The sequence below is a fragment of the Panonychus citri genome, unplaced genomic scaffold (genome assembly GCF_014898815.1).
Source record: "Panonychus citri isolate SS breed McGregor unplaced genomic scaffold, ASM1489881v1 Contig00111, whole genome shotgun sequence".
Taxonomy (NCBI): domain Eukaryota; kingdom Metazoa; phylum Arthropoda; class Arachnida; order Trombidiformes; family Tetranychidae; genus Panonychus; species Panonychus citri.
In genome coordinates this window covers 456,440-484,335 of record NW_026515516.1, presented here as the reverse complement: position 1 = coordinate 484,335, position 27,896 = coordinate 456,440, and the positions used below count along the sequence as shown (strand labels likewise).

Below are 27,896 nucleotides of genomic sequence, written 5' to 3'. Positions count from 1 at the left end.
AGGCGAAACATCATCTCACCAAATGGTGGGAATAATGTTCAAGCTTGAAACGGGAAATGATGAGAGAGAGAGAGAGAGAGAGAGAGAGAGAGAGAAGAATAAAGTGTAAGAAAAGAAAGAAAAATGCTAGAAATAGAGGAATAGCCATGATCAAGAGAGAGAGAGAGAGATGACAGAAAATGAAGATGATAGAATAAAATGGGAGACAAATTAGACTCACTTTTTTCTTTCCTCTCTTCCCTTTTTTTCTTGTGTTTACAGAAAACTTGGAATCCAGAATCTGATCAGATTCAATTGGAACTCAGTTTTTGTTAAGATTGTTTCACCATCTCATTTGTATCTCAAACGATATAACAGCAAACTTTTTAGGTGAATAGTAAAAATAAAGAAGGAAAAAGAAAAGAATAGAACAAAAAATAAATATCTAATATTTGATTTTCGGATATTATTCAATGAAGTCATGTTACTCCATCATGGATACCTTGTTATTTCCAATGTTAAATGAGGCGGAACAAAAAACTTTATCATCATCATCTTTCAATTCATCTCTCAATATATTTACCTTTATCATTTTTCATCTCTTACTCGAATCATCCGTTCCAGTCCATTCTCCTTCCCTATCCTCCATTACTCATCTTCCATGATCTGGTGGAAAAATTTCTATTCAGAACTTTTCTCTCACTCACTCTCTCTCTCTCTCACTCTATCTCTCTCGCTCTTCCATTATGATCCTTGACTCTCATTGAAAGTGACACTTACCTGTTAACCTTAACATAACCTGATCCATTTCATGTCAAGTCTGATTGTTCATTATCAACATCATCATAAAGTTCTGGATTTTCATTATGATTGTTGTGCATTTGTGATTCAATAATTTAAAATTTCAACAATTTGGTGACAATCAAGTTTACCTGAAATAACAATGGATACCTGTTCAAATGAAAGTATCATTTTACTTGCTCGTCTTGCAGGTAATTCTAGTTCACAACCTTCACCAGTTTCTTATAAGATTTTCTGTCCATGTTTACTGATAACTGGACTGGTCAGTATTGCTCTAAATGGACTATTGGTTATTGTTCGTAATACCCGACGATTACGAGCTAGTCCAATGTTAATTTTATCTTTAAACTTGGCGACAACCGATGGAATCGCATCTTTTTTAACTTTCCTTGGAATTTTGAACATCTATCTGACCGTTGTTTTCGAGATTCGAACCACCGAATGCTGGGTTCTTATTCTTGAAGTTTGTCGTCTCTCGTCGTTTTTTGCCTCAGTTCTTCATCTTCTAGCACTCACTTGGCTTCACTATCAAGCAACAACCAACCCGCTCCACCATAGGTAAGTTTCACCTTAAATTCAGCCCTCGAGTGAATATAAATTCATAATTCATTCAACCTTCATGATTAATAAGTATTAATAGAAACAAAAGTTCAGCTCATTTGATTTTCCACTTGAAATGTAGATCTAAAATTTCAACGATCTGATTAAATTTTTACTTCTTACTTTAGTTTCTATTAGTTAATTTAATTTGCTCGATTAAATTGAATTGCAATTATGTTCACAATATCATTATCATAATTAAATCTTAATTTGCATAATGAATTTAACTTTTTTTTCTGTCCCAAAATTATCATGTTAATTTTCATGAGACTTTGAATCGAGATGAAAACTCAGCTATTCAATATTTACCTTGTCTTGTTTTTAATTAAAATGTTAACCACGATAAACAATTAACATGATGCAACAATTAAAACATCTAAACAATCAGTTAGAGCTACATGTTAATGTCAAGTGTTGACCCTTAAGGTCAAGTAATAGAAAACTATTGACATCAAATTGTAATTAACAATTGTTATTTAATTAAAGTGAAACAATTAAAAAGCATCACCTTTTGATTGACAAAATTGTTACTTTTATAATATTTACATAAATTAGAAAAAACTTTTTGTCATTTTTGTTTACATATTTAAATTAAATCACAAACAATTTGATATTAATTTTACCTGGACACAATTAACTAATTATCAATTAATAATCATTCATAGTAACCAGATTAAACTGTAACAACAATTTCAAGGTCAAGGTTAATTAGTAAGGATAATCAAAGTATCCAAGTAACATGTAAATGTAATTAGTGTTTGTAACGGTTAATTACCAGACTGATTTAAATGATTCCCTCCAAGTATCAATAACAATTAAGTTAATCACATATAGACACATAAGATTTAATTAAGAAAAGTAACTTAACCTAATAGTAAATGTTACAATACAAATACAAGGGACAAACATAAAGAAAAAGTTGTTCTCGTATGAAAAAAAGTAAACATTATTATCTTGGCGATGTAAATTGATGCGGATGCTGAAAGGAGGTAAATGAGAAAAGGAAACGGAAATGATGACGAAAATTAATAATATGTTAATTATGATTAATTGGGTAACAGTTAAAATTACATTTTCTCTCCTCTCATTTCAACAACAAAGAAAAAGTTTTTTTAAAAGTTAATATTAAATTTTAACAATCAAAGTTTTCCAAATGTTGATAGAATGGTTTTCATTTGAATAATTGAAACGATGGTGGGATATGAATGGTGAAGGTGATGTATAAGTGTATATGAGCCATGGTGGGTTATGAATATTACCATTGGTGGTGAACAGGAAGATGGGGAAAAAATAGTTACTGTTATATAAAAGGAAATAAATTATTTGCCGGTTCCAAGTTTTTTTCTTTTCACTCTTTCTCCATGATTGATGATCTATTTTCATTTTCAATTCGTGATCAGGAACAAACTTTTCATTCTCATCATGGTGATATTATATTATCTCTTGCCACTGAATCAACATGAACTGTATCGTCTCCGGAGGATCAATATAAACACACTCACACACAATTAAACCTTTCAACCTTTTTAGAGATTCAACTTTACAAACTTTTCCCTCTCAAAGTTTGTTTTTTTTTAATTACCAAGCTTCAAATTCATTAGTTAATCTAACCTATTCTTTATTTATTAACATGATTAAAAAAGAGTTCTGATAATAATAATCATTGGAAAAAATTATTTTCCTATTCAGAACTTTTCCAATTTGGAAGTAAAAAAAAACAAACTTCTCTCTCATGAAAATTAATCAGAAATTATTATCATCATCAACTCGACGATAATAATAATAATAATATCATCAACTAACTATACATCGTTAGTGAATGCTGATCATTACATTGAGGTTTTCTTATTATTATGTAGCAACATTTACATTTACCGTTATTCAAGATGCGGAGGAATAAAAAACAACAATAGTAAACATTTTCCCACCTTCTAACCCAATCATCTGAAACAATTTTCATCCATCACTAATGAAGATGAACCCACCGGTGGAAAATAACAAACAACGTAAAAAATTATACTCTTTACCGTTATTCTTAATGATATATATTTCATATTGTTACTAAATTGTGATAAACAATAATAATGATATTAAGAGTTGCAAGAAGTTACAATAAGGTAACTAAGAATTGGGAGTGAGAAAAACGTAATAACTTGAGAGGAACAAGGCTAAAGTTAATTCTGATAATGATGAGGATGCTCAAGTGAATTCGAAGATATAAAAGTTTTGATAACCTTATTTTCGAGATGTTTTAAAATCGTATTCTCTTTTTTTTCTTCTTCTTCATTCGAAAGCTGCTCTTTTCTTTGCTGCTTATTTAAAATCGAATTTAAATTCATCGTTTTACTTTTACGTTCAATGTTTACCTTGTGTTTGTTTGCCATGATATTTTCTTTTTCTTCATCATCTCATGATGATTGTGATTACATGGATTCTTTTTTATGCTAATATTACATCATGTTCAGTTTTCTGAATGAATAATCTCAGAGTCTCTAAACAAAAGGTAACAACAGATAAGAATTGAGGGAAACATGGAAAAAGAGAAAAACATTTCAGGGTGAAAACAAAAACGAATCAAAATGAAAATATCATACAGAACTTTTTGATTCTCTATTCTCGAAACTTCCAACAATAATTTGAATCTAACATTCTCAAGATCTTCTAGATTGTATTTATTGACTTTCAATTCTTACACTTGGAACTCTCAAGAGCATGGTGATTTCCATCGAGAAGGAAACTATTTAAATCTTTGATTTTAATAACCAATCATGATGGAGATTATCTTAAATATTACATTATTGATGAGTCAATAAAATGAGGGGTGTGGTGAGTGTGAGTAAGAGAGAGGTGATGATATGTTATAATTATCAAAGTTTCCATTCTCATGATGAGAATTAATGATCTTCAATGATGGTGGAAATGTTAATAATCCATCAGATTGTTAATGAGTTTCCAATGTTGCTGGTAGCTAACGAGATAATTGATTCTCATCCCATTGATTTTGCTTCTTGACGTTTCAATTGAATTCATTTTCTTCCCCTTTTTCCTGGGCCATCATGTTACTTCCGATGTTTCTATCGAAAGCTTATCAGGATGATAACTCATGTGAACATGAAACGGTTTAGTGTCCAGTTAAGTATCGATAAAATCTTGCGATCTAGAGAGAAGATATCAGAGCTTTCTCTCAAAGAAATTCATTGTTCTTTTGGTAAAAGAATAAATCAACCAAATATTACATGAATTAGAGATTCTTGATCCATGAATCGATCAGAATATCATAATAACCTCACAAATCAGGGGAAAATTTTTCCTCTCTATTTACATAATGTTTAGTAATTTTCTTACCCATCATAATCGTTATCATTACTCCCAAGTGTAGGTACCTGGGAGTAACTTTTATTATCTCGGGTTAGATATTAGTGAAGTTTGAGCTCCATGAAAGTTCAGATCATCATGATAACAGTTTATTAGATCTTCAAGTTAATAATAACTTTCTGATTGTCATCAACAGTTGATGTGATTATTAATATTAACTTATTGGTAACTTTTTCGGCGATAACAAAAGGCAACAGTTAATAAAATCATTGATATACAGCAAATGGATTTTCATTTATTAATATATTCTTGTTCAAGATTCAGGTTTCCCTGTGAGTTTAGTTTCATGGTGGTAGTTTTCATCCTGAGATGTTTGTAATATAATGATCATTATCAGAGATGAATCATGAATCTATCTATTTCCCCTACAAATAGTAAATCTTATGATGCTAATCTGTAAGTTTCTTGTTATTTTGTATCAAATTTTGTTTCCATCATCAATCTGATCATGATGATGATGATAACGATCCCCATGAAACTGATTTAATGTATCACATTTGTTGTGTTTATCCAGTTATTGTTGTTGTTTCAGATCTAAATCTTCATGGACAATTAATATAATAATAACATGATGATGATTATGATACAATGATTGATGATGTCTGGAAGATGAGTAGTTTCAGGGTGGAAAAAAATTCTGATATTCATCATGTGGAGATCAAGATGAGAGAGACAAAGAGAGTGAGAGTTAGTGAAAAAATATTTTCTCTTTCCATCTTCATTTTTATCTTCCACTCTTCTGATCATTATCATCATCATCATATCATCTTAATCATGTTATCCAACAATTTTATTATTATTACCATGATGATGATGATCATTGATGAGATTTCGTTCTGACAATAAGATTCATTGAGTAAAAATAAAGAAGAGAAAAAATCTCCAACGAATCAATTAGTTTCATGTGAATGTTATTGACAACCAGGGAAATTCAGAAATACATTCAGAACTTATCTCACCATGAACATGGAGCTATTATTATGAAACAACAACAACAACGATTGAACTTAGAATTGGGATGAAGTGGAAATAGAAAGTAAATTCTCAGAGGAGAAAAAGCAAAAAAGTTCTTAGAGTAACAATGAATATTTTTTTTACCTTCGATTCATTCATGTTGATAATAATTCATGATTCAGGCTAATTGAATACAATTGGATTGGCTAGGAAATTTAAATTACCATGAAATTATGGTGAATGTTATTTGATGGAAAAAAATTTTTTAATATCGTTTTCTTTTTGTTTAACTTTCTGTATTTCTCACCGCAATGTCATCATGTAAAAAGGGGAAAGAGATAAGTTCTGATACCATGAAGATTCAGTCTGGTGAAATTCAAACACATACTAGTGAATTCATTGTAATTGAAAGAGAAAAAAATAAACAGTTAATGTTTGCTCAACATTCAATCCAAGATGAAAATTATGCTCCAAGGATGAAAACTCAGGGTGACTGGTGAATAATAATAATTCATGGAAATCATTTCCATGAATGAGAAGAGAGAAAAATTTCTTCTTTGATGAAAGATGAGAAGTTGGTGAATTGAAACTGATAATGATGATGATAAGTATGAAGATGTAACCGGATGCTGTTAGTAGGAAATATCAATTAGTTATCATCTTTATCGTCATGAAAACTAAGTTTGTTAAAGTGTTGAACTGAGAGAAAAAATATTCTCATGGAATTATTCAGATGTGAAAACGAAGTCTGAACTTTTTTCATGGTGTATAAAAGTTATTACTGATTTCTGACTGATAATGAAAGATGACGATGAGTTTACATGATGATAAATACATATTAATATTATTTATAAGCTACTTGTTATCATCCTTATCATCATCATCTTCTTGATGATGCTTCAATTTGACAATTGTTTATGGTTAAGATGAATTCCGAGCTGAGGATTATTATTTAGGAACCATGAATATGGGAGAGGAAAAGGTTGAATAGAAATTTTCATTAGACATTAATTTGATATTATTACCATGAAAGTAATATATTCAGGGTTTTATACACACTTTAGGTGTGATAGTCTTGAGAGATAGCTTGTAACAAGTACAAAAAGTTTGTGTTATCTTGGAGTTCACTGTTGAAACTGTTGATTTTTATCCAGAAAACGAATTTTCTTTCTCATTGATACAAAAAAAGAAAAAAAGTGAAATTGGTCAAGTTTAACTGGTTAAAATATAAATATTGTTTTTCCATCAAAACCATATCTCATTAAGAATAATGAGAGTGAGAGAGGGTTGTGATGGTGGTGGAAGACTACAGGTAGTGAGGAAAAGTCTCCTTCGAATACTTTGCATTTAAATAGCTCAGAGAATTGGAATCAAAAGAAAATAATAACAAGAAATAGAGCTGATAAGTTCTGATGTTGAAGAAAAATTTTCATCCCCATCTCTCTCTCTCTCTCTCTCTCTCTCTCTCTCTTGTCATGATTATGAATTTAATAAGTTTGTAAATATTGTTGAGAACATACAAATAATGATAATAATCCTGATAGTGCTGAAATCGCAACTCTTTGTCTATTTTTTGTCATTTGATTTTTCTTGAACTATTTTCAGTTTAATTGAATAAAAATTTTGTTCTTCAATCTTGTATCCTAATCATTGTGTGATGAGATAAACCTGTTTAATTTGATTTTCCTTGTTCATTGTCGTTAGTTTAGAACATAGAAAGGTTTGAAACGATACCTCGATGATTAGATGACGTATTAACATGAAAAATAGGGGTTGTTTCGTTATCTAAAAGTAGTAATGAAACCTCCGCTTCTGGCTCAGCCAGAAGCGAAAGTGGGGGGTAAAAATTTTCATGAGTTTTTGAATTGAAAAATCGATTTTTTAGAGTAAAAATCGGTAGGGTTTAAGGATTACTCCGGGGTGGAGCTAATTGATCAATTAATCGAAAACTCTTAATTATCGAAGTTGATTAAATGTGTTTGTTTAAATTAGGTTAGGTTAGGTCTTCATTAAAAGGGTCAAAATCGACAAAGGAAGGCCCGGAGGGCCTAAGACAATCAAACAATCAAACAATTAAATAATTTAATTAATTATTCGAATTGTCCGGTTAACCCTTATTGGCCATAAATTATTGTTTACGCCTATTAAGCTCCACCCCGGAGTAATCCTTAAGCCTTACCTAAAAATCAAAACACCCGCCATAACCACCTGTTGCTGAGCAACATTATGCAAGAATATTTTTCAACCTTTTTTTATGAAATTTCATCACACGTCATCTTATTAGCTAAACAACAAGGTTAATTTTAATTTGTTTCTAAATATTATTAATTAATTAATTACCCAAGTAGTTATTTTAATAAAATGTATTCATTATCATTACCGTTACGTTTTTTACTAATTATCGGTGAGTCAATTTTTGCTTAATTTATCATATATTGTTTCAAAGAACTCACCTGATTTTTTCTATCTCTCTTTGTGTTTCTGCTTCTCTCTCTCTCTTTGTGTTTCTCTCTTTGTATTTCTGTTTCTCTTTGTGTTTCTTTCTCTCTCTCTCTCTTTGTGTCTCTCTCTTTGTGTTTCTCTCTCTCTTCATGAGTAGTTAGTATCACTGAAGAGCAAATTATCTGTATCTGAGACTTTCGCTAAAATAAAAATAGTATCCAAAGGATTTGAAAGTTTGCATAAGAGTAGTAGTAAAACTACACAAATTATGACACTTTTTTCCGTTTTCTCTTTCTTTTTCTCTTTCTTATCTCTTTCTTTTTCTCTTACTTTTTATACACACTCTGGCACACTTTTATTAAACAGCCTGTTTCTTTTTCTCTTTCTTTTAAAGGGAAACCCCAAGGTCAACAACTTTACTCACAAAACTCGTTTCTCTTTCTTTTCTCTTACTTTTTACACTTCCGTGTTAAAGTATTGAGGCCTCTTTAGGGCAATGACTTTTTGAGGGAAAATGAATTTAATTAGAAAAGTAATTTGCAGGATTATTATTAGGGTTACAATGATATGCATTACAGTAATCGATAGTTGAAAAGACGGGGAGCAATATCTATGTTTACAAAGTTACATATTGTCAGGATTGGACCAAAACTCATGTTCAGATGGAACCAAATGTAAATGGTTAAAAAGATACAAATTACGTTGCAGAAAGCGTCTTCCTAATGTTAAATCCACATAACAGGATATTTCCTTATTGCCTTGGCCAATTGAGTGTAAATTAAACTGACACTTGACTCATACCGCATGCCCTAATACAAAAAGCTACCCAAGCTCCTCGTAGCTGAAACTGTCGTTGGTGTATCAATAAACATATACCAATCCTTTTCATTATCCTGATCCGTAGATTATCTGTGCTAGCCTCAGCTGTTAGTAATTGCCTAATTGTAACTTGAATCTCTTTCAATGTCCGTGGGATTACAAATGGTTCAAGAGTAAGCGAATCTGAGCCTTGATGAAGATTATTCCTCTGTTCCTGACTGAATAATTCGACGTGCGTGGTATGTTTGTCGATCGGGAGGGCTATCATTGATGAGAAAGTATAGCAGAGACTAATACTTTAAGTTGCAATTCTGATAGGGTAATTTTATTCATGATGATGTTGCACTTGTTATCAAAAATTAAGATTTTCTTCAAAGTTGAAACGTATACAGGGCTATTCAGCTATTTTATCGATGTTTTGCGATTTTCTCAGCAAATAAGAGTCAGAGACACGAGGCTTAAGTGGTATGAGTTTGAGCGATACTCAATTGTGATATCAAAAGATCAAGGTCATTCAGGTCATCGGTAAAATAACATGTTTCAAGGTCTCTGACTCTTAGTTGCTGAGAAAATCGCAAAACCATCAGTAAAATAGCTGAATAGCCCTTTAACTTGTTTTCTAACCTGTTCATCTCTCAAATTGACCTGCTACACCTGACGCAGTTCAGTGAAATCTTCAAGATGGAAGATGGAAAGCGGTAAATATGGATTTAGGCTAATGAGTAAATTTGTAACATGTAAGTCGTAAAGACTTGAGATTGGTATCAATAGATAGTTAATGGAAAGTACTATGGACATATATGTTTAATGTATGAGAACCGATATCGACTCCCCCCTTAATGTCCAGAATGGTCGAATATTCGTACCTATGGTTATGTTAGTCGTAGAGACATGATATTGGTATCATTGGATAGCTTATTGGATGTAAATAAACTGATAATACTATCAAAGATATAACTCTTATGGTATGAAGTATTATCATGAAAAAAATATGGACTCTAGCTACCACGGGTGAGTACTTATTGTGTGTTCTTTAAGAGACTTTATTCGTCTTTTACTATAATTAATGAATCACTACATATAGAAGTACTAAATTTAGTTGAAGATCAAGTCAAGGTCACACAATGATTTCAAGGTCATTTCAGGGTCATTGAACAATTTATTTGCATTTACTTTTGTACGAAGTTTTGTAATAAAATAACCTATTGAATCACATAATCGGTGCATTTATACACCGCCAGAAGGTACTGGACTGACAATGCTGTATATGTTGTATATGCAAATTTTATCGTTATCATTGCAGCTCTTAAGATCAGAGGACATGATTCAGGAGGATACGGAGAATAAAAACTTAACCTGCTCATCTTTCTTTTGTAACGGAATTACAGCCACACTGTGAACAACACTTGTTCAGTCAGTACTAGCTAGATAACAGAGCTATGATGATATCCAGCATATGCTATACAGATTGCTTGATAGTACAACTTAAACTTAACTTGAACATCTCTGCAATTAAATGGCGTGGCGAAAAATTATTTGACCCCTCTCGCCCCCAAGTGGGTGTGGTCGCTAGCGGCTATTGACGGCTCATATCCTCTGCTGATTCCGTGAGTCAACTGAAAGGTTGATAAACTGTCGTTGGTGTATCAATAAACATATACCAATCCTTTTCATTATCCTGATCCGTAGATTATCTGTGCTAGCCTCAGCTGTTAGTAATTGCCTAATTGTAACTTGAATCTCTTTCAATGTCCGTGGGATTACAAATGGTTCAAGAGTAAGCGAATCTGAGCCTTGATGAAGATTATTCCTCTGTTCCTGACTGAATAATTCGACGTGCGTGGTATGTTTGTCGATCGGGAGGGCTATCATTGATGAGAAAGTATAGCAGAGACTAATACTTTAAGTTGCAATTCTGATAGGGTAATTTTATTCATGATGATGTTGCACTTGTTATCAAAAATTAAGATTTTCTTCAAAGTTGAAACGTATACTACAGGGCTATTCAGCTATTTTTATCGATGTTTTTGCGATTTTCTCAGCAAATAAGAGTCAGAGAGACACGAGGCTTAAGTGGTATGAGTTTGAGCGATACTCAATTGTGATATCAAAAGATCAAGGTCATTCAGGTCATCGGTAAAATAACATGTTTCAAGGTCTCTCTGACTCTTAGTTGCTGAGAAAATCGCAAAAACCATCAGTAAAAATAGCTGAATAGCCCTTTAACTTGTTTTCTAACCTGTTCATCTCTCAAATTGACCTGCTACACCTGACGCAGTTCAGTGAAATCTTCAAGATGGAAGATGGAAAGCGGTAAATATGGATTTAGGCTAATGAGTAAATTTGTAACATGTAAGTCGTAAAGACTTGAGATTGGTATCAATAGATAGTTAATGGAAAGTACTATGGACATATATGTTTAATGTATGAGAACCGATATCGACTCCCCCCTTAATGTCCAGAATGGTCGAATATTCGTACCTATGGTTATGTTAGTCGTAGAGACATGATATTGGTATCATTGGATAGCTTATTGGATGTAAATAAACTGATAATACTATCAAAGATATAACTCTTATGGTATGAAGTATTATCATGAAAAAAATATGGACTCTAGCTACCACGGGTGAGTACTTATTGTGTGTTCTTTAAGAGACTTTATTCGTCTTTTACTATAATTAATGAATCACTACATATAGAAGTACTAAATTTAGTTGAAGATCAAGTCAAGGTCACACAATGATTTCAAGGTCATTTCAGGGTCATTGAACAATTTATTTGCATTTACTTTTGTACGAAGTTTTGTAATAAAATAACCTATTGAATCACACATAATCGGTGCATTTATACACCGCCAGAAGGTACTGGACTGACAATGCTGTATATGCGTTGTATATGCAAATTTTTATCGTTATCATTGCAGCTCTTAAGATCAGAGGACATGATTCAGGAGGATACGGAGAATAAAAACTTAACCTGCTCATCTTTCTTTTGTAACGGAATTACAGCCACACTGTGAACAACACTTGTTCAGTCAGTACTAGCTAGATAACAGAGCTATGATGATATCCAGCATATGCTATACAGATTGCTTGATAGTACAACTTAAACTTAACTTGAACATCTCTGCAATTAAATGGCGTGGCGAAAAATTATTTGACCCCTCTCGCCCCCAAGTGGGTGTGGTCGCTAGCGGCTATTGACGGCTCATATCCTCTGCTGATTCCGTGAGTCAACTGAAAGGTTGATAAACATAGATCTGATTGCGCATGGCTACGTCACTTCTATTTTATTATCTATCGTATACCAGTTTGCATATACTCCAAACACATCATTCTCGTCTACAGCGAGTGTATTATACATATTTCTACCAGTGAAAACATCATAGACTACTCACCGTAATTTGACCTTGAGAGGACTTTGACATTATTGTGTGTCCTTGACTTGATCTTCAACTAAATTTAGTACTTCTATATGTAGTGATTCATTAATTATAGTAAAAGACGAATAAAGTCTCTTAAAGAACACACAATAAGTACTCACCCGTGGTAGCTAGAGTCCATATTTTTTCATGATAATACTTCATACCATAAGGTATAACATGTACAAAAATCAAGAAGTAAAAGACATTAGTATGCATATACGAAAACTTCATTTTTACCCATAGAGCTCTATGGCAAATTCCAACTTTGAAGCCCTGTATCTCAGGAACTGAATCTTGTCTAAATTCAACACTCTCAATAATATGTAGTTTGACATGAGCTATATGCACAAAAAATTTCAGGTCTCTAAACGTGCGGACCTAATCCGAAGTCTTACCTTATTCTGTTATTGTTTTCTTTTGTTTTTGTTACTGGAAAAAACGTTGTATATTTTTTGTTTTCTTTTATCCCGTAAATTTCACCTAAGGTATATGTAAAGGTACATAAATTCTTCACTTCTTCTGTTTTTGTGTAATTATTTGCTGTGTTCATTTTTGTTGCTATTTTATTATTAGAGTATCTGCAATGTCGACATCCGACCAACAATCTTCTATTCATGAGACGCAATCTAAGATTGTCGATGGTACCATCAATGGAGCTCTTGATGCATTGGAACTGGATTCTACAGCCGAATCTACTACATTCGTCAATCTGAATCTGAGGACCAAGAAAATTGAATTTTAGCCCGAGTGGTTCTCCAAGTAGAGTAGTAATGGGTGAAACTGAAAGGGATGAGTGTAATTTCAGTCCACAAGCGGGGAGAAGTGGATAAAATTTAAGATCACGAAGTAACACACAGTTATCAAGATAGTGAAGGAATCACAGATGAGAGCGAGACATCAGAAGACGAAGTGGAAAGTCTGGTGGAACCAGTGACAAAAAAATCATAACCTGCTACATGTAAAGTATAGATTGGAACGTCAAAGTAAAGGCTAGAGCTCAAACAAACAACGGAAAAGATCAGCTTGTATAATGTTCTGATTATTTGGTCAAATAAGTGTTCCAACGTTCGTAGGTACAGAAAATCCTATCCTTTCAGAATCGCAAGTGGAAGCATTGGATTTGTCAGATCACGAAGATGAGTTGGTGAATCATGCGAAGGAGCATCCGGTTTGATTTCAATGTCTTTATTGTTCCCTCCGATTTGACAAGGCTAGAGATATGAGTCGTCATGTCTTGGGTAAGACTAATACAAAAGAAAAAGGTACCAACACGTTGATTGTGCGGTTAGAAGAAAAGAGGAACCTATCCCAAGTCGCAGCGGAAAATCTTATCCTGGTCCTCAATGAACTCCTCGGGGGAAACCGGTGATGAGAGATGACAGAGATGAGCAGAATCCATTAGAAATCCTGCGTGTCAAAGATTATTTGGATTCAAATCGAATCATTCATTGAATTTCTGTTGTTCAACATGTACCAGTTGAGTTATTTGGACCACCTTTTGCTTTTGGCTGACGTTGGCTAACCTTTTCACTAACCTTTTTGGAAAATTCATCAAATTTCAAATAATGTATTTTTACAGTAACCCATACTTTAAGTTCAATTAAACAAAAAATGATTTCTTTTTCAATTATTGGCTATTATTAAACGGAAGCAGTTAGGTGTTTGATTGTCCTAGAGAAATTTTTATTGTGGACACGGAAATAGATAATGGCTCGAATTCATTATTTTATTCTCTATTGTGTTTTGATTAGATGATGCTATTCGATTATTGGTTTCTGCTCTGCAATGGAATTCTGCATCGGATAATAAATAACCATCTCTGCGAGGAAAATCAGAAAAGTTAGAGATCGCATCCAATTAACTTTTTTGGCTATAAGAAAGAGACTTTTTCTTGGTTTTGTTTGGGAGGTCAAACATTTCTCTTTTCTATGTCTTTTCTCTTTCGCAATGGGCCGAACTGACTATAAAAGAGTTAGATAGTTACAGCTCAACATTGCCATCAGCAACATCAACATCAACACTTTATTTTTTTTATCTTTCTCTCTCTCACTGTGCTACTCTCCCTTAAGAAGTTTATTTTAAGAAGTTTATTTAAATATTTGGTATAAATTGTGTGCGCCACCATCCCTGTTCCCCCAGTTTCGCTGTCTAGACTCCCTCTTAGACTGTCCCGCAGCGAAAACATCAACAAGGTAAGCCTTAGGCTTTTGAGTTGAACTTCAAAACTCTAATGTCCATAGGCAAACACCTAAGAGAATCAACAGCGGTAGTCCAGATCCAAGGAGCCATACAAGAAATGATTGATCTGCTAATTTTGAATCACTTCTGAAACTAATACTGGACGACGAATTGGCTGATCTAGAACTTAGTGATGAGGTTTAGTAATCAACAAATTGAGTTTATGTAACAACTTATATTTTCATGTTTGACTTTCAACGAATTGATAAATTTATACATCATAACCCATGAGCGTTCAGATACAGGCGAAAACCCTATCCTACATGTTGATACACCATCCACCAGTCGAGATATTGTTACAAATCTTTCTGCATCGAAAGAAGAGTAAAGGAAATCCTCTTAATCAAATTAGCCTCCTTATAGTATATATATAGTAATATAGTAATATTATTGTATCTGTTGATGGGTTTAAGTCTCTTATTTAGTTCGTTGCATGATTTGTAATTTACTCTATCTAATGCATTTGGGCATATTATTGAGTCGATTGAATTGATTTTTTGTTTCGCTTGTTCAATGATATTATTAATATGTGTTGTTATTTCCTTGTCCGTCTCGTTTATTGTTTCCAATTTGACTGTCGTTTCTTGCCCGTTTTTGTTTATTGCATTGTCCTTTTTCTACTTCTTCGTACAAAAGGTCCATTCTTTATCAGTGATCATGCCATGTATCTGTAATAGAAATTCTAATTAAGTTTATGTTAATCAATCAGACTGTGACCAAGGCTATGGTCACAGTCTGATGATGACCATTTCAAATATTAATTGTTGGAATATTCGAGAAGGTGATCATGATACTCTGATCATGATCACCTTCGACATTATTGTATTACAATGTATCATTTGAATCATTCCCCACTTCCCTCTTCCCTTAATCAACATTAAATATACAAGATTTAGTTATGATTTAATTGTGATTAAGTTTTAATTCTTAAAGTTAATATAAAATAATTGTTACATATACAAAACATGGCTTTTGTTGAATTTGCGTGTTCGTTGATGTTGATGATGTCAGCCCAGTAAAATGTGACATGTACGCTAGCTAGTGAAATCTCAACGCTTCTCTCAAATAAGACGCAAGAAACGCGTTTCTAGATGTATTGAGCACTTTATACAGGTTAACTTGAGACATGAGAATAGTAATTAATGAGCACTGAAGTACGTTTCATGGATGCTTTTTACCTGCGCATTGAGGCACTTAGATAGATTTTTTTGCGTTTTTTTGAGTAAATTGAAATGCACATAAAATATTAGAATGCAGAAATAATTTAATTCAAAAAATTCAAAATAGAAAAGAAAATAAATAAAGAAAAATCGTAATCATGAAACGAAATTTAGAAAAGTCTAACAACAGAGCTTGAAACTAATGTGGAAAGTGAATTATCATTCTCATCGTGATCTGAATCATCGTTTTTTCACCATTATTCAATGGCTTATTAAGCCATGATTAATTAGATGCTTCATTGATTGATGAAACATGTTCTTGTGGTATGTTCAGAAATGGAGCATCATCATGTTTCGTTGTTGAATTTTTTTCCGATTCTTTCTTAGCCTCATTAGTTATTGGTTCATGAACATCCAAGTTGAAATCTTCCCTTGAATCATTGTCCTCGTGATCATCCACATCTTGTAGCTCGTCTCCGCCGTTTTTACCAAGCGATTGCTGATTTAGTCTATCACAGTCATAGAGAGCCTTTGTTACTTGATACATTGATTCACGATAACTTGATAAGGACATGGAATCGTGGTTCTTTAACATGTGTGCGTGTTCTGTAAATGAAATAAAAGACAAGAATCGATGAAACTAGTTAGAAAAGCACGATTAAAACTGTAAACAATTTACCTATTATGATATCAAGAATCTCTTGACCACTTTTGACTCTTTCCTCATATTCAAGGTCTAGATTACCGATTCGCCACAAGAAGTTTGTATCGTCACAATTAGTATTGATTTCGCATCTTAATTTAATTCCGATTGGAAAACATGATCGTATAACACGTGAAACAATGAGACTAGGTTTTTTGGCCATGGTAGCTTTTGAATATTCATTCAATGGCAAAACTACTTTTCCACAAAGCTTGATTTCATTCTGTTAAAGGAAAAATTGTTCAATTATCATGTTTTCTGTAGAATTAGCTGAACTTACGTCAGCTTTGGTTCGTGTTGCTGTGACATTTTTGGTGAACGGTAATTTTGCTTCCGTGATACATGAATCATTAGAATTTATCTTTGTGTTCATGTTGCTACATAGAATAAATAAGTTAACGATAATTGGTGTAAACTGAGAAGTTGGAGGAAGAGTAGGAACAAATTCTTCTAGTTTACTCAGTGCATGTGAAATTTCAACATTAGCTCTTGATAGACTCTCATGTATTTAAATCATTTCAAAATGGTAAATGGTTTCAGTGTTGATATCATGCACTGTGTTTATCTCGGTGTTATTAAAGATATTTTCAGAAGAGGATGGTTCAATCCAAATAATAAAGAAAAATCTTATTTTCTTGGTGAAGCGTCTAAAATAAGGACCATGAATACAAGAGTCACGAAAATCAAGGTTACAACAGAGCATCATCGTAAGTCAAGAAACATGGACGAGTACAAAGAATGGAAAGCAACAGAGTTCGCCTCTTTTTTACTTTGCTTCTTTCCATTTATACTCAAAAACATGTTACCCTACAAGTATATTGTTCACTTGGCACAACTATCAGAAGCAATCGCAATCATTCAGGCAGTTCCCGTAGTGAAAGCTGAGCTACCGCGAGCCAAAAGACAGATTTATGAATTTGTTCGTAACGTTGAAAACTTGTATGGTCGTGAATTCATGACGTATAACGTTGATATCATGTTACATTTAGTCGATTCAGTGTCTTTTCTGGGACCTGCTGGCTCAATATCAGCATTTAACTCCGAAAATGAAATGGGAATCATCAAGAAAAAAACAAGAAAATTTGTAAATGTCCCACAAGCTCTTACAAACTTGCATGAAATTGAGCTCAATCATAAGATCAATTTGAATTGTTTATTATGTTCACACGCATTTAATGAAGACGAAGGTGATTTCATGAAGTTAAATGTGCCATTCAATCGTATCAAGAGAAGACTTGGACGTGTTACAACACAGTTACATGAATTCGTCCAGCAAAATAATATCGAACTTGAATCTCTTCATGAGCTTGAGAATTTCAAATTAAATGGTATACATTTAACTACACAATCTTATGATGCAGGTAAATCACGAGTCAATTCAATTATATTGTACTCAGAAAAGTGTTTCATGATCACAAAAATCTATTCAGATTCAGTTAAAACAGTTCTCTGTTTAAATGAACTTTTACTACTTGATCATGGGTTCGAGAACCTCTATTCATGTGGTGAAGTTGACGAAAGATTTTCTGCAAAGGTGAATTTTTTCGCTCGATATTCATCAGTTCATGCAAATTCAATGTATATATTACTAGAAACAATCCCTAAAAAGTTATTCCATTTTGTCGATTCAAGTACAAATGTGATCATAAAACCACGTAATATGAACTGAGATCAATTTTTATTTATCATGTTTTCATGTTACAATTGGGCATTAAACAGATTTTTTTGATTCTTGAGTTTTCATTTCTTTGGTGAATTTATCACATTGTGAGAGAAAATGATTACCATGACAATATGGACATTCATGAATTCGCTCACACTCTTCATTACAAATATTGAAATAATGTGCCAAGTAGCAAAAATTTTTCTCCCGGGATGAAACAGGGTGGATCAACTTGAGGCAAAGCTAAATTGGCTTCGATAAGCTCTTGAATCCAGTTGAGCATTTTATTTCCTTTGAATGAAGTAACACTACAAAAAATGTTTTCATCTGGCGTCTTGTATTCATGGATCACGTTAACTCGAAGACTTTCAGGAAGCAAGTATTTGTAGATGAATGATTTCGTGTTTCGCTTAAGCTTGTGGGTGAAACAGAAGTTAGAACGTGGCCTTACTCCAACCAAGCTCACTTTGTAACATGTCTCCTCGATATTCATGTGCTCTTGTGGCAATTCGAATACATTTGGCGTCTTCACGTTAACATTGCTTCCATAATCAAGAAGATAAACAATCCATGTTTTTTGGGCCAAGTTCCAAGATTTAACTTGAGCTCGTTTCATAACTAATCCGAATTCGGGCTCTTATTCATGGTGCATGAATCGACATCACGAGAACTTGTACAAGATACTAAATTGACCGAACTGGCTTCTCGCATTTCAACACTTTCAGCCAATTTCATAACTTGTTCCATGTTCTTCTTAAGGGTGTTGATTTTGTCCATGTTTTCTTTTTTAACAATTTCATGAAGCTTGATCAACTTGTCCAAGCTTTCACCAAAATTAGTCTCTTCCTCTTCAATTGATTTCCTGGACACATTCAAGCGATTATGTTGTAGCACTAATCGAGATTTCAATGCACTCGTGAATAGCTTCATCTCTTGATCCATTTTTTCATGATCATCGTATTTGATGCATGTTGTAACCAATCCATGTTTCTTGATACATTTTTCACAAACAGGCAAATCGGTGGATGTATCTTTAGCCTTAGCAATGAACAAATCACATTTTTTACACACGATTTCACGTTTTAATGTATCAATGATACTTGGTGCACATCTCTTACTAGTTGGTAAGCTTTCATGAAGACTGAGAACATGTTCCAGGCACAAGTTTAAATTCAAACAGGAACATTGATATTTAGCTTCATGTGAACATCCATCATGTTGACATGTTTGTGATTCATGATTCTTGATGATCACAAAATCTTCTGAAATCAATTTTATTTCACATGAAAAACATGTATCCTTAACACGACAATCATGACAACAAGTGAGAAGGCACCTATGAATGAACACTTGCTGGTTATCGGGTAAAACATGGCCACAATCACATTGTCGTGGTAACTCAATGATTGATACTTGGGACATGATGAATCTACAAAAAAATGAAAAAGAAAAGGAGTTAAATGACATTTAGAACAAGATTCATGATAGCATGATTAAGATCTACTTACCAATAGATACCAACGCTTTTCGGAAAAATTTCAGCAACTCACTTGTTCACTTAACTAAAATACGAGAACAATTAAATTCTTTGAATAAAAATTCTTGTAACAGGTTACAAATTATCAGTTTGTAAGCACGAGTCAAGTATTCAAGATAAATGAACAAGTCAAAGAAACAATACTGATTAATAATAATCTTAATCATGAAGATGAATAATATTCAAAAGCTTTTATTTTAACGGAAGCTTTTTTATTCTACTTGTTTCTTGGTAACCGCAAATTAACGCGCATCGTTTAAAAAGTTAAACGCTTCATGAGCAAATAAAGATACAAAATCTTGATTCATGTTACCCGAAAAAACGCTAACCATTTGCATGAATGTGCAATCAATTTTTCTCTTTAGGTTGATTATCGCAATCATTTTTTCTCTCTCGCGTTATCTCATCTCCAAAGATTACAAGGAGCGCATGTTACATTGTCATGCTACATGTTTCATTTTACTTGGAGGCAAAGGGAAAGATAATTTTTTTTATTCTGATCAGTTTTTTCGACTCAGCTCACCGAGAGCTTTCGATTGATACCTATTTCGAAAAATTCGGAAAAGTTCAGCGAGAAATCCCACATTTTGGCTATCCTCCTTTAGGATGTGATGCAAAAAAATGCAACGTGTAACTCATCGGAAAAATTAATAAATTAGCTTTATTTCACGAGAAGATTAATAAAACTCTGAAACTATTTTCAAACATATTCTGATTGTGGGCTCATCGTGAATTCAAATACTCTTCATGGTGTGAGTTATATTGATAGACTTTTGATTGCAAGGAGACTAAGTTTCAAAATTTTTCAATAGTTTTAAGATCATTTTTCTCCAGATAATTGTTACGTTGTTAAAGATAATTTTTGTTTCCTTCATGGTAACACCTTTCACCCTTAATAATGATTCAGAGCTTTTCTTATCCCTGTTACTCTTGATAAATCGATTGATTTTTTCTCCTTTCATGGAAAAGGATATATCTATTTGATCAACTGATTCATGATTTATCACTACGATCATGATTATGATGATCACCATCAACATGATCATCATGAGTTGAGAGTGTCAGTGATTGATTTTGTTTAAGCTACAGTTTAGTACAATTATTATGATTAGTTAAACCCAATGAAGATTCAATAACCAAGATTATCAATAATATCATGATAATAATAACGATGCTGATGATAATATCGGTCATTTTATATGATTTATCATGTTACCATAAAAATTAGGTTAAGATTTGACCACAAGAAAAAAGGTAAACAAATATAAGCCCAAATTGAAAATCCAAGTTGATTAAATTAGTTTCACAATAGTGATTAATGTTTGTCAATAACAATTAAATGTAACGAATGATAAAACAATTGAATGATTGATTCAATGATTAGTTTTGATTATGATAATTGAATTAACTCAATTGTTACCAGCAATATATTAAACAAAAAACATCATCAGATGAAATTTAATTGAGGAAAAACTTTTATCCAACTGTTAATTGTACACAACTAAAATCAATTGTAACCGTAAATTAATATTATCTTTATGATTTATCACCGTAATCATATTCATAACTTGATATGTACTAATATTAAAAAAATTATCTTGAATAATAATTTTTCTAGGTCATGAAATTCACTCTGATTTTCTGATTGTGATTACATGACATTTTCATCATGAAATTAATCATGAAACTGAATTTGCTTTAATAACTTTTACCTTGTGTTGCCTTTTGAGAGATAAAAAATTTTTGATGATATAATTACAATCTAATTATCATGATTCATTGTTATTCTCAGGCAACGATAATTCAGTTCTATTATTTTCAGAATCGAGAGTTTTCCTTTTTTATCTTCTCCGTGTTCAAATAAATTCAATAAACTGAACGATAAATCACCTTTGTGACTATCTCAGCGTAATACTAAGTGATAATAATAATAACAATGATTATCATGATAATTATAATCTGAATAATGAACTTGAATCACATTCATCCACGTGAATAGGATAGAGATTGAAAAACCCTGAATAGTTGTGAATGATAGATAATCAAATAATACCAATGGGAATTTTTTATATCTGAGATTTATCATTTAACTGTCAATAGATTTGATTCAAATGATTATCTATTGATAGATTATCTCTGACCCTAACATGGGAGATTTCATGAAAAAGCAATTGATCCAATAAATTATCATAAATTTCAGGATGAAAAACATAATGAAATTGGAGTCAATCATTTTTTATTCGTACTCGATTCACATTCTGACATATTATCAAGCCATCATCATGATCAGTTCAACATTCACCTTTGCCAACCTTAGCATGATCCCAGCATCATCATATTATACAAAGACATGATTTCATCATTCGGTGTATTCATGGTTTCGATAATAATGATGATCCCTCATGAAAATGGAAAAAAGTTCCTCTCTTTCCTAATCATCTCTGGTTCAATGATTCACTTTAAGTTAGAACTTTTTTCACTTGATGGTTGGTTAAATTACTATGATTAAAAAGGAAGAAGATAATATTTAGCTACAGTAATCGAATTTGTTTCATGACTATTTTAAAAAAAAAGTTCTCAACTCAGATTACCGATAATGAAAGAAAAATTCATAAAAAGCCAAAGAAAAAAAAAGATAATGTAACTAAATATCAGCGAGATGAAATTTGATTGGAAAATTGTTCTATTCACTATCATGATAATTTTCCAATCCATGTCATTAGAAACCTTAATCTCCTTTTCTGAATAATTTTATGGAAATTGTTCAAGAGTTGATGAGTCGTTTCCTTTATTTTGATTGTTCATCATGAAGAGGATGACACTGAATACCCACTGAATTTAATCATTTTTTCATTATCATCACAATTCAATAATCACTATTATCATCATAATCATCACCATGGACAATTTCATCATCCCACCTAATGAAATAAACTCAACAATTGATTGGATTTGATGTCATCTATAAAACTAACATATTGGATTAATAATGTTATCAATCTTACTCAGAGTCAAAGTATTCACCGTCTTAATCAATTAACAATTAACATGAGTAATAATTTGACAGTTTAATCATGTAAATATAATAATATCAACAAAATCAGTATCAATTTCCGGATTATATTTAAGTAAACGTCCATTTGGTCAACTGATTGTTGTAGATTCTAAGTGTCTATACTGATATTGATCCAACAAATGAGTAATCAGATTGCACGAAAATTAAATATTCAGAATTGTGAGTTCTGAGAGTTATTATTTTTGTTCTGATTCAAGTCATTCATTTGTAGAAATTTAATTTCCGTTCTCCATCAACTTCCGTCATTTAGTTTGAAATCTTTGCCAATTTACAAATGATGAAATAATCTTACTGATAATTAGTTTAATGTAATAGAAAATTATGAATTCATTGAGCCTAAAAAAACAAGAATTTAGATCTTGATTGAAGTTCATATTTTCCAAATATGAGTTATATGGAATAAGAGTAAATAAAACTGAATCTAATTCAGAATATTACAATTTGTTAATCAAGGAAGAATAAAATTTAAATATGATTTTCCTTGTTCATGGTGACTGAACTCAGTGTGTGTTCAGTAAATTCATTGGCATTCAACTTGGAAAATTGAGTCAAATCGATGATAAAAAAGATTATCAATGAATCAAAATGATACAATGTTTTTTATTCTCACTTTCCTTGAGAATTCATTGTAACATTGTTCAATTTGAATTCTCATGCAATTGAACATGAATTTATCATGGTGCTTTTATCACGAACAAAAGGACATGAAGGTCAGACTATGAAAGACTAACGGACTGGATGAAATGATCAGATTAGTCTGACAATAAGGTTTAGCCAATTTTACATTAATCTAATAATAAACTTGAACCCTTTTCATATAGAAATTGATGATTCAAGTTAATTTCATTCCATGATAATCCTTTCCAGTCATTATATTGATTTAAACCATGAAATTTACATGAATTATCGTCATGGACATTTTCCTAGAAACATTTCCCCTTGTCTATCATTTAGCTTACATCAGCTTGGACTTGTGAGAATTCAAAGTGATTATGTACATAAAGTGAACATATTGAACTTTTATCAATAGATTGATCAGTCTGATCAGTCGATAAATACTCACCATGAAAAAGATTTACAATGGAATCGGAATTTTATCCTAAAACTTATAAGGGATAATTTTTCACTCTCATTAAATTATCGATTCTGTTCATGATTCGAGGTTTAATTTAATCGCTTGAAAGAAAAATTGTCAAAAACGAAAACAAAATTGCAATTTAAATAGGCAGAAGGTCAACCTTTTAATGCAAATTCGCAATAAATGACAATTGAATCCCATAATTTTTGAAGTTCCAAGTTCAATTTCATCTCGATAACAATGAAGAAGAAGAAAATTTTTCCAGCAATTTCATGGAGTTTCAATTTTTCTGTTTCTCTAACAATCTTCCACTCTCTCACCCTTACAGACTTCAAAGTGTATTTCAAAATCGGAAAGCAGTTCATGGTTTATCTGCTTCTTGTTGGATAATCTCATTGACTTTTTTCACCGGCTATTTCTGGTCGATTCCATGTCAAGGTGAGTTTTCCTCCTTTCTCATGTAATATTCATGTAATTTTGTTTTTTCTCCACAAGTTTTTAAATGAGATATGAAAAAAAAGAAAATTGCAAAAGAAAAATAACAGAATTTGTTCATTTTTTCTTCTTTATTCTCTTCTAATGGAGATTCTCTTCTAATAAAAAAAAATTTCAACAATTTACACCATGAAAATCTAATGACCAATCATTAGGAAGTGAGAATGAAACTAAACTGCTCGAATATTATTCGATTAATATCTTTTCTATTTTTCTTTTGGCAATAGGTTTTCGAGCTCGAAATTGTCCTCATTGGTTTCTCTATTTTTGGAAATTTCGATTTACCATATTAATCTGCTTTTCGACTCCACTTTTCCTAATGTTCTTTGCCTATTGTCGAATATTTCATTCACTATTCTTCACCTCCAATATACATCGATCACTCAGACGTTTTGATGGAGCCTCAATTAGCACTACAACAGGTACAACTTCTAGCGCGATAACAACCACCATCTCTTCCAGTGGTGGCGGCGGAGGTGTCGGAGGTGGTTGTATCTCAAGTAGAGGGTCGACTGATAATCGTCACCAGTATCGTCGGACAACGATTACATCTCTAATTATCGTTGGAACTTATTTAATCTGCTGGATGCCCAACATTATCTGGTTGGCACTTTCTTGTACTGATGGTTGTCCTTATCCTCTTCTCTCACAGCCAACAACCGTCAGAATGGTTCTTGGCTTCATAACCAATTCCCTAGTCATTATTAAGGCCATTGTTGATCCTTTTATCTATTCTTACCGAATGAAAGAAGTCAAATATGCTATCAAATCAGTTTTTCTCTCATCAACAGAATCAACAAACTCCTACATTCGTCGTCAATCCCATTATTGTCCTTCCATCGGACAAAGTAATGGTCAAGTATCATCGTCCATTTCCGCTTCAGCTCCTTCTCGTGAACATTACCTGTAAATTATCAACAGCTCATATAAATTACGAACTGTCGATCAATTCAAACTCAAACTGTACCAAATACGAATAAAAACAAATCTATTTTCACCCAAACTGATGATAAACTTTTTCTTTGTTATTTACAAAGTTATCAAGTTTTTTCCACTCCCATTGTCCTTTTGATTAATGTTATTCACACTTGATGATAATAATGATTATTAAAAATTACCTTAATCATCATAGAGTTTAGTTAGCATCATAAACTAGATTAATGTCCATTAAGTTTATTAAAGCCAACACCTTAACCAGGAAGTTTAGTTACATTGTATCATTATGATTACTACATTGACCACAAGAACAAGTAATTAATAATAGTCTCATCAAGATCAGCTATATCTACGAATATAATTAGTTGGTTTTCGAGAAAAGAATATCAAAATGAAACCAGAAAATAAAAAAGTTCTAACATAAAACAGATTCGAAATGGAATAAGAAACTTTCTCCATCTATTGGAGTGGAATTGAAGTAAAGTATTACATTAATTAGATTTCTATCAATAGATGGAACTATTGAAGCTACTCGAACCATTTAGAGCTTTCGAACTTAAGTTCTACGAACTTTTTACTTTTTGAAAAGTTTCGAAAGAGCTTTATGAAAAAGTGATAGCGATAATGTTACATAACTAATGGTGACATTTGATTAGGATTAAAAGATTCAACTGTCTATGAGTTCAATTAGATTTTATTGTTACAATTTTCAAGATTAAAAATAATTCAGAGTAATTAATATACAAAAAGATCTTTACAAGAAGCATGGAAATGGTTTTGAAATTATGATTTAGCAGAGAGAGAGAGAGAAGACAAAATTTAGCTAAATTTCTTAGAGATATTTTATATTATTATAGATTTTATGGTGAGATGATCATGGTTAAGATGCAAAGAACGTCAATTAAAAGTTAACAGTGTTAAATGATTATTTTAATTGTTTAAGATTTTGATTATAACTAAGGCACGGAAAATGATACAATTAAGAGGGAGAGAGTATGAGTTAAAGTGGAAAAGTTATTGAGTGTTAGATACATAATGAGAGATAAAAATAATGATGGAAGCTGATATATGGACAGATAGTTAATCATGAATGAATTTAATACAAGATGAGTATGGTAACTTTTTAGTTCATGATGAATGATTGAATCTTAATTATATTGGATTGTAATTGTATCGTACTGTCGATTGGAAAAATTTTAAACAGGAGTTGTCCTGAACTGTCAAATATTCATCTCATGAAATTCCCGAGGCTCATCAAATTGAACAAATTTACTTTGACTGATTGTCCGATACATTGGATGTGGTCCAGAGTTTAAATTTTTCGTTACCGATGATGAAGTCGTGGTTGTGGTCATTGCTGAAGGTGAAGATGATGTAGATGAAGATGATATTAGCCTGGGAAGGGTTGGACATTTATCTGAATAATATATTGAGTTACACATGGAAACATGGCCCATACCCAACCCTCCACCTCCTCCACTGCCCATATCTGAGCTTATATATCCTGTTGAATTGTTAATCAAATGGTCATTTAAATTGATCACATCACCACCACCTCCATCGCCTGTTTGACTTTCCAGTAGATCAGCTGTTAAATCACTGTTAAGTGACATAAGTCCAGTATGAGAGGCAATATAATCAACAGGATGATAACCAGTATTAACATCAGCTTTAATGGATGGACTTCCGGTTCTTCCTCCTCCTCCCATTCCTAATCCTTCACCGGTTGTAGAGATGAGTCCAAGTGGAGTGGACATTATGTTTATCCCTGAATTGGGTGTGGACAATTTAAATGGTGATTCTGGTAGTGATGATTGTCTTTGATTTTGTCCATGTACAATTTGCTGTTGAGGATGTTGATTGTTGTGTTGATGATGATGATGATGATGGTGTTGATGATGACCACCACCATTTCCTCCTTGTTTTTTACTATTATTATTGTTGTTATTAATTGAATCATTGAAATGGTTTGTTGGTGGATGATTTGAAATCGCCTAGATAATTAATTAGAAAAAGAAATCGATTAATTAACTGCTAGCCAATGCTTTGATTGCTATTCAATTAAATATCAAATTTCATATCAATCTATTAATTGTTCCTGGTCAGTTTACTAATTTTTTTTCACCAAACTCTTTTTATCATCCTACCATTAAACAATTAGTGATTAATCAAAAGTTAATGGACTTATACTCCAATTACAATCAAGCAATTAATTTACAATAGTCAAAAGGGATTCTAATTGATAACCCTTTCTCAAGATATTAAAACTTGATGCTGATTAACTGGAAAATATAAGGATAATTGGTCAACTGAAGGATAAGGCGTTTAAACATATCAAATTATATGATACAAGTGACCACAGGAATATAAAATGCAGAGAGAGAGAGAGAGAGAGAGAGAGAGAGAGAACTCAATTCTCTGCCAATCTCGTCCAATCAATTTCATGATGACTATGAATAGTTGCTTGGAATAGCAGATTTGAAAGGTTTCCATCATGAAGATGATGATCATCTTAATTAAGATAATACCATTTCTTGTTTACATGAAATTATGGTTGATGTATATTCCTGATTAACCCAGAATGCTAATATAACCATAATATTGAAATGATGAAAA

General features: G+C 32.2%; 2 protein-coding genes across 2 annotated transcripts in view; one reads left to right on the top strand and one right to left on the bottom strand.

Moving 5' to 3' along the window:
• The first annotated feature begins 264 nt into the window (after nucleotides 1–264).
• Nucleotides 265–25,339, top strand: LOC128389847 (beta-3 adrenergic receptor-like). Its single transcript, XM_053349488.1, has 3 exons — nucleotides 265–1,338; nucleotides 24,178–24,287; nucleotides 24,572–25,339. The coding sequence occupies exons 1-3, from the start codon at nucleotides 923–925 to the stop codon at nucleotides 25,252–25,254; spliced, it is 1,209 nt and encodes a 402-aa protein (XP_053205463.1). The 5' UTR covers nucleotides 265–922; the 3' UTR covers nucleotides 25,255–25,339.
• Nucleotides 25,340–25,946: 607 nt separating this feature from the next.
• The window catches only part of LOC128389845 (neuroligin-1-like), a 68,819-nt gene continuing 66,869 nt past the window's right edge, over nucleotides 25,947–27,896 (bottom strand). Inside the window, 1 exon segment of the mRNA XM_053349486.1 lies at nucleotides 25,947–27,274. Within this exon segment, the coding sequence (XP_053205461.1) occupies nucleotides 26,501–27,274 (774 nt within the window). The 3' untranslated portion in view covers nucleotides 25,947–26,500.